This window comes from Rhipicephalus sanguineus, chromosome 5 (genome assembly GCF_013339695.2).
Source record: "Rhipicephalus sanguineus isolate Rsan-2018 chromosome 5, BIME_Rsan_1.4, whole genome shotgun sequence".
NCBI classification, from domain to species: domain Eukaryota; kingdom Metazoa; phylum Arthropoda; class Arachnida; order Ixodida; family Ixodidae; genus Rhipicephalus; species Rhipicephalus sanguineus.
The window spans coordinates 118,650,060-118,662,980 of NC_051180.1; the positions used below are offsets into that span (position 1 = coordinate 118,650,060).

General features: G+C 46.5%; 1 protein-coding gene across 1 annotated transcript in view; it reads right to left on the bottom strand.

Moving 5' to 3' along the window:
- Positions 1-12,921, bottom strand: part of LOC119394204 (uncharacterized) — a 93,902-nt gene that overhangs the window by 5,520 nt on the left and 75,461 nt on the right. Inside the window, exons 3-5 of the mRNA XM_037661479.2 lie at positions 12,708-12,904; positions 10,177-10,304; positions 3,227-3,495 (exon numbers count right to left, since the gene is read on the bottom strand). Coding sequence (XP_037517407.1) covers positions 3,227-3,495; positions 10,177-10,304; positions 12,708-12,904 — 594 coding nt within the window. The remainder of the gene's footprint in view (positions 1-3,226; positions 3,496-10,176; positions 10,305-12,707; positions 12,905-12,921) is intronic.

Sequence of the window (12,921 nt, forward strand, 5' to 3'; positions counted from 1 at the left end):
GCCCCCGGCAATGGTGTATATAAATAGCACGCCGTTAGTATGACCATAGTCCCTCTATGGTATCACGAAGAACGTGCCGTTTGCGGCGGAGTCGTTTCGCGCTGCGCGCTGGGGATCGAGGGGTCGTAAGTTTGACTCCCGGTGACGGAACTTTTAGATGCGAAGCATCTCTTGCTCGGGGGTATGTGCCGCGGCGTTGGCGTTGGCGTCCGCATTCACACTACGCATGCGCAACTCCCCTCTTTTTTCCTCTCCAACAGCTGCGCGTCACTCTCTCCACTTCTCTCCCAGCACCTGCTTGCGCTTCTCCTGCGCTCTCGCTTCTGCTCTCGCGGTGCATGCGCTACTCTCCTCCTCTAGTGTCATCTCCTTGAAGTGTGAATATAAAGCGGCTAGAGCGCTGCGCGCGTTCAGTGCAGCGATTGTTTCGGTTGACTCCTCTGAAATGCGGGCTCGACATGCCGAAATTCTCTCCTGCGCAACGCCGTGATGAGCGCCAGCGCATGCGCGTCCCCTCCCCCTTTCTCTCCTCTCCAACGCTGCTACCCCCTCGTGCGCCTGTCGACCGCGTTCCCCGCTCGCCCTGTGAGAATTAACGGCCAAGCTAGATGGAAAACACGACGCGCGTAGTGTTCCTCTTCGCGTTCCATGCCGCGAGGTCGGTAGCATGCCCGAGGTCGGTAGCATGCCCAACGAACGCCAACGGTGTAATTTTAACACGAAGTGCTTTATGCCGGGGTCCACCAAGATTTCAGTGGCGTATTTCTGTCAGGGAAATGATGTCGAAAAAATATACACGATCAGATGGCAAAGAAGAAAATTTCCGACAACGGGCATCGAACCCACGACGGCTCGGTCCGCAACAACAGATGCCGGGCGCGTTATCCACTGCGCCACAGTCACAGACTGTAGAGCATTTACAAACGCGCCTTCTATATCTACCACCCTCCCGCTCGGCGTGGTGGTGTTGCTCTCTGTTGCTCTCGGCAACGTAAAGTAATTCATCATTACTGTGGCCTCCGCGATTAGTACCTGCAACGCGTTGCACGTTCGTCCCATTCTGCGCGTTTTCAATAGAAGTGCAATTTTGTCAATGCCTTAACACACCGCGAGGTCGCGACCTTAGCGCAAGCGTCGTAAGAGCGTCGGCCTCGCTCATAGCATCACGCTAATCAAAAATTGCTCTGCGACGCGCGCCTACCTCACGTGGCTGTAAAGGGTGTAACAACGCGTCCCCCACTCACGCGCTCGCCACGAGAAAAATCGCGGCCGGGCTAGCGGGACGGCACGACGCGCCTTGCGTTTCCCTCTAGTCTGGCCGTGGTGTTCAATCACATTTTAACATGCCGCGGGATGGCGACCAAGTTCTGCGTCCAATATATGCGACGCTCTTCTGTCTATCACACCTCGTTCTCTGATTACGCTTTCACCGTGAACTACTACACCTACCACAAGGGGTTTGTTTAATCATTTAGCATGGACGTTAGTCGTCGGGATGGAGATGTACCAGCAATGATCAAAGTGGGTACATCCACGTTAAACGGTGCTATAGCTGCCAGACATCAATATACATTTTGCAAATTCTCTTATATCAATGTACAGTAAACATTCAGTTACTTCTGTAAGGGCACGCTTTACTTTCGTGTTATTCGGATTCCTATGCCGGAGGGATCAACCATGTTGTTTTTTTCTAGTTTTTTCTTTGACATATATAGTCTCTGTATTTTACAATGTCATATCGGTGACGAAAATGTGTCAGTGGAGCCGTGGTGGACACCGGCAGAAAACACTTTCGTGTTAAAAAAACATGGTTCATCCCTCCGTCATATTAACCGGTATAAGTGTGCCATGTCTTCACAGCAGTGGTTGATTGTTTACTGTACAGTGATAGATCAAACCTTGCACAATGTCTATTGGTGTTCCGCAGCAATAGCTTGACGGGGATGCCCCTATGTTGGCGCCTAGTGGCACATCTGCATCCCGTCGACTGAAGTCCATGATGGTGATTTAATCGTTGTAGTAGGTGAAGTAGTTTACGTACACGGGGACACAGCATAAGGTGAATCCCTTGCAAAGGTGGCATGAATAAGCACATCAACACTGGTTCTCGATATGCACTCATTCAAAGCGTCGTCATTTAGTGAGAGAAACGCCAAGGTGCGCGCTTCTCAGCAATATGGTAGCCTATGACTGTGCTACCACACCTCGCTTCGGGAACGCGAGATGTAGAGTTCGTACCTTGAACCCTGAACGCGAGAAGGCGTTCCGATTCCCGTTGCCTTGTCTTTCGCTGCACCAAAGCACTCACTGTGCGACATTCGCCCTTCGACGCCATCGTCTTTCTGTGCAGCTTATTACAGCAGTTTAGTTGATGCTATCGCCCTCGAGCCAGTAGGCGGTGGAGAAGCAGCGTTGGTGCATGTTGAAGCTTCACTACTCAGGCGACAAGGCGTCACATGCTAACACGACGCTAAAGGCAAAGCACGTTCTGTCTGAATCACCACGGTGACCGACTGAATCACCACGGTGACCGACCGTAGAGTTTCGTACAACTTAATGCACCGAGAGACTCCGTTGCGCTGAAGCTACCGAAACGCTCCCTGTCGGCGCTCGTTAGTGTCATGATGCACTACTTCGCTTTACTTCTAAAAAGACAGGGCGTGCAAACACGGACACAAGAAAGAAGTCAGGACACCACAAACGCCGATGCTAGTTCGCTTTACTTCTCCAGAAGGCGACACCAACCTCGCCAACTGTGTGAGAGTTAGAAGGTGTGAGATATAAGGCGCGTTTGTGAACACTCGTGGATCTGCGTCGGTAGCGCAGTTAATAGAACATCCGTACCTATCGTCGCGGACCGAGAGGTTGTGGGTTCGACACCTAGGTCATCCTAATCAACAAAACTTTTCCTTCTGGTTTTTATTTCTCATCAACTCGTGGTACATTTTACCGACGTCCCTTCCGTGACGGAAATGACGACAGTGAAGTCCTGGTGAACGTTGCAATAGAACACTTTCGTGTTAACAAACAATTATCCCTACTCCGCCAAAATATCATTGAGATTTTGCTATATTCCACATTGCAATGCATATTACAGAAATTATATCCGATACTTCATCAGATAATTAAAATAGAGCGTTCGGCATTCGACAATCATTCGTGTCGAGCTATCGATGCTAGTTCGGTAATACACACTGTGAAAACACAAACTGAACTAATGTACCACCTTGCTCCCAATGGTAGGCGTATCTCGAGCAGCAAGTGGTGTAGTCGGCCGAAGTGAGACGTGTCTGCCAGAATCTAGGCTGTATGTCTCTGTCGTAGCACGAACGCCTTCAGGCGTTGATCGCAGTGTCCCCGCTGAAAACTTTTGCCGAGGCCGCTGGCCGTGGAGTTGCCAGGCCAAGATGTCGTTGTCGTCATCGTCGGTGAGAATGCTGGGGACCGTGACAACTTCGGACTTGATCATGCCGTGCTCCTCATTTAATGCAGGCCCTGTAAAATTGAGCAGGTGACTGAGAAAATGAACGCCACCAAGCATGTTGTTTCTGCTCTATCTTTATCGCCACTCGCGCTCATTTAATATTTTTATTAACTGACTGTGTGAACAGCTATTTACGTCACCCTCAAAGCCAATGGGGGCATTTGGGAGGGATGTAACTGATAACTAATCATGCTACATTAACGGCGAAGTTAAGTATTTAAAAGCTCGCACCATTTCATAACCTCGCTATTAAAGAGCAAAAAAGTATTATTTTTTGTTCATATCTTGCGTCCAGTTTTTTTCATTCACAAATGAATTGCGTGTGATTAATTCATTGTGTTGCACGAATGCATTAAAAAAATGTCAGCAGCTGCTTTTGCATAAAACCATTCTATGCAATACAGTACTCTATGGACACGAGAGCGAGACAAATGTAAAATATCAAGTGACCCAGATGTCTTCTGAGTCAGCAGTCAAAGGTTGGATAACCGCACAGCTAGCAAAGCGTATACGCTGTGAACGAGAAGAACTTGTTCTTTAATGTTAAGTGCGACGTTTGTTGCGTTAAGGTAGTTGCAGCAAGCGCAGTCCAAGAGCATGTACTCCTTAATTAGCAGTGCCAGCTGCGTAACGAAAGCTGGACACCCTAAGATAAGATGTTCAAGTGTCTCAAATGAGCCACAGGACGTGCGCGACGGACTGTCCATACATTATTGACTGTCTAAGTGTTCGCGCACCAACACAGAGCCAAATGTCAGCTTGTGGAAGAGGGCTGTAGCACGAGGAGACTAGCAACGACAAGCACGGGCAGGGAACGATCCGTTCGCAACACGTTGGTCTGTGTGGTACTTCAGGAGGTGTCGCCGGATCAGCAATCGCGTGTTGTCAAACGTACGCGAAATTTCGGGGCAGTCAAAGTTGTGCGCACAAGTTGAAGCGAGGCGATCAATCTTTTCACTTGTAGCAAGACCTATGTGCTAAGGTTTCCACTGGGCATTGATTGACGGATGCCCGATGATAATTTTGCTTGCCGATTTTGTGACACTCCATAGAACCGGACCGTCGATTTCTTTTCTCAGCAGTTTCTAAGCGCAGCACGGGAGTCGGTAAGAATGTCGAATTTCCACGTTCTTATTTGTTCATGCGCATAGTTCAGAACAACGCAAATCACTTCCAGTTGCACATTTGTTGATAAGCATGAATGAGGTATTATAAATAATCTTCTGATATCAGTCGAGGGCTAAATAAAGCGTCGCTGCGTACAGATGCGTCCGAGAATACTTTAAGATAGTCCGTCATTTTTTTTCAAATAATGGCAACTGGGCTAACCGGAATAGTAACGAACCAACCTCCTCAAACTTTTGGGGCATTTCTGGAACCGAAAGTCAAATGGGAGGATGTGCTTGTTGTGCTCTTTCGAAGTTGTGAATGCAGTACCGTCCGACTTGCCGACGGTCGTGATATACAATGCCGCCATTTACCCCATGCGAGAGAACGGCCGCTGAATTAGCCGATTAATAAATGCTTTGCCATCTGGTGCTCGGTGCAAACGCTCTATATGGTGTAAAGCTCTCTGGTCAGATTGCATCCCCAGGGGCAACCGGTGTACGTCAGCGACTAATTAAACAGGTTGTGCCTGGTAAGCCAAGCATGACTCTGAAGGCAACATGATAATTCTGTTTTAATTGAGACGGCGGAATAGCCAGCACATTGAAGACTGACAAGTAGGGGTGTGCGAATATTCGAAAGTTTCGAATACTCGTCAAACATTACATTCCAAATTTCGTATTCGATTCGAAATTCGTGTATTCGAAAAGTTTCGAATATTCGAATAACTTCGAATATTCGAAAAATCGAATATGCGATTCAATTATCAAGCATAAAATAACTCGTCTTCCACATTTCTGCTGCGTTCGTATAGCTTAAAACGTTGCCGAGAGGAGCTATAAACATCGTAAGTACACGGAGGCACGATATCTGCCTGCGACGAGCGCCCCAATACGTATGATTTAGTGCTGGTGCATCTCCGACGTGCAGGGCTGTTGGCGATCATGTAACCGTACATTTTCAATATTATGCGGCCGTAACGTGCCTCTCTACCACTCGTTCACTATGCGGGGCCACTTCTGAAGAATGACAGTGACCCATGTGACTGGTGGCGGACTGTAGTCACCTTCAGCTACCCCAGTCTGGCAAAGCTTTGCCCCATGTACCTCTCTATACCAGCCACTTCTGTTCCAAGCGAGCATGCCTTTTCAGTGGCAGGGGGGGGGTGTCTCTGTTAGAAGGCAGCGCCTGCTGCCTGATCATGTGGAACAACTCATATTTCTTCATGATAACATCTAGTCATTACTTTCATTGTACCGTGATATTTGCTTGTGTTGTGATGTGCATTGTGCTAGCCTGGACATTGTGTTCTGGAGATAGCAGTGTATGTTGTGTTGCCAGTCAGGCTGTTAATGTGTTTTTTAGGAGCTTGCTCGCCAAGCTTCTTATGCTCGCGCCTTGTCCTCACCTCTGTGACCGTCGGCGCGGCGGCACACACCACGCTTGGCGCAGCTGCGCTCTCTCCGGTGATTTCAAGAATGCTCACTAGATGGCGCCGCCGCTCAAGGCGGCACACACCATGCTCGGCGCAGACGGGCTCGCAACGCAGCAGCAGCTCGGGAAGATCTCGCCTTGCCAATAACCAGCCAACACACATGATGTCACGTTACGCTCTCCGATGCGTATCGTACGACTGCAAACGTCCCACCACCATTAGGGGCACTTGTATCGATGTTGCCTTCTCGAACTTTTCATTGCGTCCCATCATCGATGACCCCTTGGCAACATACTTTACTGATCATAAAGCAATCATCTTTAAAGGGAAACGAGTCCCCAAGATCATCAAGGGACGCCCTTCTTGTACTTTGTAAAAGAACATCTCTTGTGTATATGTAATGCATATAGTTCAACCATCATAAAGCAATCATCTTTAAAGGGAAACCAGTCCCCGAACTCATCGAGGGACGCCATTCTTGAACTTGGTAAAACAACATCTCTTGTGTATATATAATGTTATAGTTCATCCAAATGTATATATACTTCATCAAAATGTATATAGTGCATCCAACCGTAAAAAAACAAAAAAAAACATTGTGGATGTAATGTACGTATAACAACGTTGTCACGTCTATATACGAGGGCGGTCCGATAAGTACTTAGCCTCACCGCGAGGGCGCGACTCTATCGCATGAGACATATACTGACGTTAAGTACGCTCTCTTAGAGGGACACATGCGAAGTTTCAGTCGAATCGGGCTCGCGGTTTTGTTTTGGCCGCTTGAGGAAGCAGGTGTTGTTCGTGTGTCCGTTAAAAATGGAAAAAGAGTAATATCTGTCGGTGATTTAATTTTTGTTTTTGGAAGGAAAATCGTGCAGCGAAATCAAAGAGCAACTGGATGCCGTCTACGGCGAGCCTTCTCCTTCGATGGCAACCGTAAAAAATTGGTTCGATGAGTTTAAACATGGTCGCACGTCGGTTTTTGATGAGCCTCGCCCAGGGGCCGCGCAAACGGCTACCACGGCCGATAACGTGGCAAAAATCCACGACCTCTTATTGGCAGACCGCCGACTGAAGGTGCGCGAGATAGCTGAGACAGTACGCATCTCAAAAGACCGCATGGGTCATATCCTGCATGAAAGTTTGGGCATGAGAAAGCTGTCGGCGCGATGGGTGCCGCATTTGCTCACTCCGGACAACAAGCGTGTCCAGTGAGACCACTTCAGAGCAGTGTTTGAAGCTGTTTAAGCATAATCCGAAGGAGTTCTTGGGTTGTTTTGTGAGCGTCGACGACACATGGATCCACTGGTACACACCAGAGACCAAAGAACAGTCGAAACAGTGGACTGCACACGGAAAAGCTGCTCCGAAGAAGGCGAAGACTGTCGCATTGGCCGGAAAGGCAATGCGACAGTCAATGCGACGCTGAATTACTGGGCCAATTCGACGCCGAATTACGAAAAAAACGGCGACATTTGGTGAAGAAAAAGGTGCTCTTCCACCATGACAATGCGCCAGCTCACACCTGCGCCGTCGCCATGGCTAAGTTGGTCGAACTAGGCTACGAAATGGTGCCCCATCCAGCGTATTTTCCATATTTGGCCCCGAGTGATTTCTTCTTGTTTCCCAACTTGAAAAAATCACTCGCCGGACAAAAATTTGAGTCGAATGAAGAAGTTATCGCCGCCACAGAAGCCTACTTTGCAGCTCAGGAGAAAACGTATTTTTCTGACGGGATCAAGAAGTTGGAGGATCGCTGGATCAAGTGTATAGAGTTGAAAGGGGACTATGTTGAGAAATAAATCGACACCATTCCAAAATTTTCGTTTTTCTTTTGAAGGCTAAGTACTTATCGGACCGCCCTCGTATGATGGTAGAGGAATGTGCACGGAGCATTCGCGGGTTACCCGATCATCTTCGAGCAAGCTCCTGTAACATCATTCACTTCGTGGATATGGCGGTGAATTTTTTTCAAATAGCTACATGTTAAATAAAATATTGTTACTGTGGAGGCATTTTTCCTTTGATATTCGACATTCGATTCGATATTCGAAGGTGGATATTCGTATTCGAAAAATTTGATATTCGAACACCCCTACTGACAAGACATATATCCCAGCAGCGAACTATGGATGATATCTAAGACGCAGGAAGCCAGTCAATGAACACGTGACGTTCCACTGCGTACAATTCATAATCATGTATCTCTGATCTTAGTGGGTTAGCCCGAAAGACGGCGTTTTTTCAAGTGAACATTTTGCGGGCAAAAAAAGTGCGTTGGAAATGCAATATATGTTATTGGATACAGAATTTTGGGCGCTACAAAATAATGTGTTTTTTTTAATGCTGTTCTTGTTCTTTTCAGATGATTATAATGCAGCGTGAGCTCGACAACAACGAGCATTGAGGTACCTGCTTTTTTCGTGCAGCCGAGGTGTCAAAGCCACAGACGCTGCTTGAGAGATTTGTGAAGAATAAGGGGAGGAAGCAATGCCTTTTAGGACGGCTTAAAATCGGCTTAAGTGCTTCAAAGACAGCAATTTCAAAGACTCGTACCGGCTACTCTGCTCGATATTCGAAGTTCTCAACTATTCGCACCCCCTGTAAATTGCTCAGGCACGACCAGGCTAAAGAAGGGGACAGCACTCTCCGGGACGCATGCGCATACGCACATTGATACATTTCTAGCCGAACACGTTCATGCGGTTACACTCCGAACCGACGACATTGCGAGCGTGCGTGTGTAGTTGTCGGGTTGGTAACCCAAGCAGAGTGATATCTATCGCGTAAAATACATTCAACTGTACGTTCAAAAACACAGCTGAATATGTAATGACAAGTGGAGCTGCTAAGGTGGAGGTTGGCCGTGTGTCGAAGAAAGAAAATTATCATCTTCATGAACCGGAACGAGCCACCTTCCTCCTCTTCATCGTCACCTTCCTCTTCTTCCTCTTTTGCTTCGCTTCCAGAAGACGTGCGCAGAATTGTCCGGTGAGGGATGCAATAACTTGATGGGCGAGAGAGTGAGTACACAGAGGGAGAAAGAAAGTGCGAGAGAGAGATAGAAGGAAAGAGGAAGAGAGAATTTCTCGGCGGATATATGTTTTTTGCGCTGCGGTGAGATTCGAATTCGCGTACCCACGATCCGAATGCGAGCGTGCTAACCACTCGGCTATCCAGGCACGCTGGTGGACTAGAAAATTGCCTTGAATAGTACAGTACAGCAAGGTGGTGGGAAGGGAAACTGAGGGTGAGGAAGAGAGACGTGACGATTAGGAGGAGGGAAAGGAAGATGAGAGAACGAGTACAGAGAGAGAGAGAGAGAGAGGGGGGGGGGAGATAGAGCAATATAGATAGATAGATAGATAGATAGATAGATAGATAGATAGATAGATAGATAGATAGATAGATAGATAGATAGATAGATAGATAGATAGATAGATAGATAGATAGATAGATAGATATTAAAAAGGAGAAATAGAAAAAGAATAGAGAGAAAGAGTAAGAAAGCAAGAGATAAACTAAGACAAAAATACAAGGCGAGAGATTGACTGTATACAGATAGATATAGAGAAACAAGAGAAATTGAACGAAGAGGGAAAAAACGAAAGAAAGGGATATAGAGCAACATACAAAAAATAAGTTAGAAAGAAAGAGAGGAAGCTTAGCCATGTATAGTACAGTAGAGCAAGTATAGCTTGCCCTGTGGCGTAGAAACACTATAATCATCATGAACCGATACGCGCTCTCTTCGTTATCTTTTTCGCCTCCTTCCTCTTCTCTTTCTAGTCCACCAACTTTGCTGCGACCCCGCCTTGCACGACAGTGTGGAAGCTGCGCTAACTTATTATTTCTTCGACGCCATTCAACGATTACTTACGCTGAAAAAAAAGAAGGTCGTTCTTAAGGGCGAATGTTCGGAGCGATTTATGTGCACGGGTGCCTTCCGGCATCTTAATGAAGGTGCACTCTCCAGGTCAGCTCTACAAAACAGGTTTAGAAATTGTAACGTGCCCATCCTTTCATTGAGCTGAATGAAGTCCTGGTCATTATTCAACAAAGAAAAACATAAAAAAAACCAAAATGAAAAAGAATAGGCGGCATTCGAACTGCTGAACTTCATAAATGAAGAGCCACCATTACGTACCTGGCGTCGTCGTTTTCGTTCCGTGTGCAAGTACAGGGGACGGAGGTGGGCTGATCTGACCCGTCGTGGGAACTGTTTGCTCTTGCTGATGCGAAGACTCGTGCACAGAAGAGAACACTGGGGGCATCCTGAAATACAGCATCGAAACCACATCGACAGCGGTTGCATATCGGCAATATAGAAAAGGCTGGCGAGACGGGTTGGAAATGTTAGAACACTTGCGAGTAAAAGCGTGCAATTCCAAAGAGAGCCCACTTTATTATTCAGGAGGATCGGGACATGCCATCGCCGACGGGCTAAATAAATACGAGGTGTAATCAAACAAAACCGAACGTTTGGTTAGTAGACATACATTTATTGATTAGGAGGCACACAACCCTAATTGCTTTCAAGGTATTCCTCTCGATAATGCACACACTTTTCCCGGCGCCCCCGTCGTTGTTCGGAACGTTTCCAGAAGGAATCTTCAGGAATGGTGATCAACCGGGCCATCGCATTCCGCATGACGTCATCTTTTGATTCAAATCGATTTAATTTTAGGGCCATTTTCAGCTTGAGAAATATCCAGAAGTCGCACGAAGCTATGGAGAAGGAGTAGGGTGCCTGACGAGTCATAAAAAGTCGGCAGATCCCACGCAGTGTGGGAATTGATGTAATGCGAAGCAGCCAGCAAAGAGCTGCATACATCACCTTGTTTGTCATTGAGGCTAATGAAGTCATTCATGTCGTGACATCTAGTTCGCTATATATCGCGAGATTATCATACATGCATGCGTGTACAATCTGGTATATGCCATGCTAATGAAACATATATTCTGCTTCATAAATACGATGCGTGACCTGCTATTTATGTTCGGCACTCCTGTCATGCCATACCAATTTAGGTATATATCCAGTTAACACAAATGGCCGCGAGGGCACCATGAGCGTGGCGTCTAAATCACACCTACATGACATGCTTGTCATGATTTTCGTGTTAACACCTGTTATTTATATTCGCCACACAGACGTCGCGCAATACCAATTTTGGTCTATATCAAGCTAGCGAAACGGCCGCCAATGCACCATGAGCGGGGCACGTAAGTCATACTGTGCATGACATGCGCGTCATGATTTTCATGTTAACTCCTGTTATTTAGATTTGTGACAAAGTCACGTCACGAGATATCAATTTTGGTGTATATCAAGCTAGCGAAACGGCCGCTGGCGCACCGTGAGCGTGGCACGTAAGTCATGCTGTGCATGACATGCGTGTCATGATTTTCATGTTACACCTGTTATTTCTGTTCGTCACACAGTCACGTCGCGCGATGCCAATTTTAGTGTATATCAGGCTAGCGAAACGGCCGCTAGCGCACCATGAGCGTGGCACGTAAGTTATGCTGTGCATGACATGCGTGTCATGACTTGCACGTTAGGACCTATCACATATGTTCGTAATACACTCTTGTCACGCCATACCAATTTTGGTATATAGCAAACTAACGAAACGGCCGCAAGAGCACCAAAACAGTGGCATGTAAATCATGTCGTTCATGACATGGATATCATGATTTTCATGTTCTGACCTGTCATTTATGTTCGCCATAAAGTCATTTTCGACATACCAATTTTGGTGTAAATCCTATTAACGAAACGGCCAGGAGAGCGTAAAGGCGGCTAGATAGATAGATAGATAGATAGATAGATAGATAGATAGATAGATAGATAGATAGATAGATAGATAGATAGATAGATAGATAGATAGATAGATAGATAGATAGATAGATAGATAGATAGATAGATAGATAGATAGATAGATAGATAGATAGATAGATAGATAGATACGCTCAAAGGCGCGAAAGTTCGCTGAGAAATGCTTCGCATTTAAAACTGTTTTGAGGCTGATTATCATCTGCTCGATTCGTAGCAGACTGGGTTAAAATTTTGCGGACACTCTTTTTGTGCCTAAATCATCCGTCAAAATTAAAGAAATCGATACAATGCGTGCCTTTTTCTTGTTAGTAAGTTCTCGGATTGTGACGCATCGGCCCTCCTTCACCAAAGCCCGCATTAATTCAATGACGTTCTCATTTCGGCATGTTGTGGGTCTGCCTAAACGCATAGCGTGCGTCCATCACTGAAGCGGTCGTATCACTTCTTTGTCTGGGAGGTGCTCGTATGGCGTCGTCACCAAAAGCTACGTGAATTTTCTGAGAGCTTTCAGGTTGGGTACAGTCAAGCTTCTGGCAAAATTTGATGCAATGTCGCCGCTGATGGTGTTATATCATTTTCAATATTCAGTATTCACAAGAATTCATTTTATATGACTATCCCATTTTTAAAGAAAATCGACTTATGAGAACGCTAATTTACAGTGCACAGGAATTGATGCAGTTCCTTTCTGGAGTATGAAGTGCGACCGAAATTTCTGCCACATTTTGTCCCATAATAGCAGCAACGTGGGGTTTTTTCACACCCTGGGTTATTTATACTGGTTTACAGCACTACGACCTTGCTAATCGCATCAACTGTAAAGTGAAGTGGCTTACCTTGGCGAAAACGTGTTTCGCTCAAGGTCCATGGCCAGTTGCGCCAGTCTGTGCACAAACGCCTGAAGCCACCGGCGCTCTTGGACATCCTTGGTTCGCGGAAGCATCTGCCTGGCTTCGCTCAAAAGAGAGGACGTCCTCTGAGCGAAGAGCGTTGAATAGCCTCGCCATTCGTCTTTCGACATGGATGCTTCTTCCTGCAGAAAATCAATAG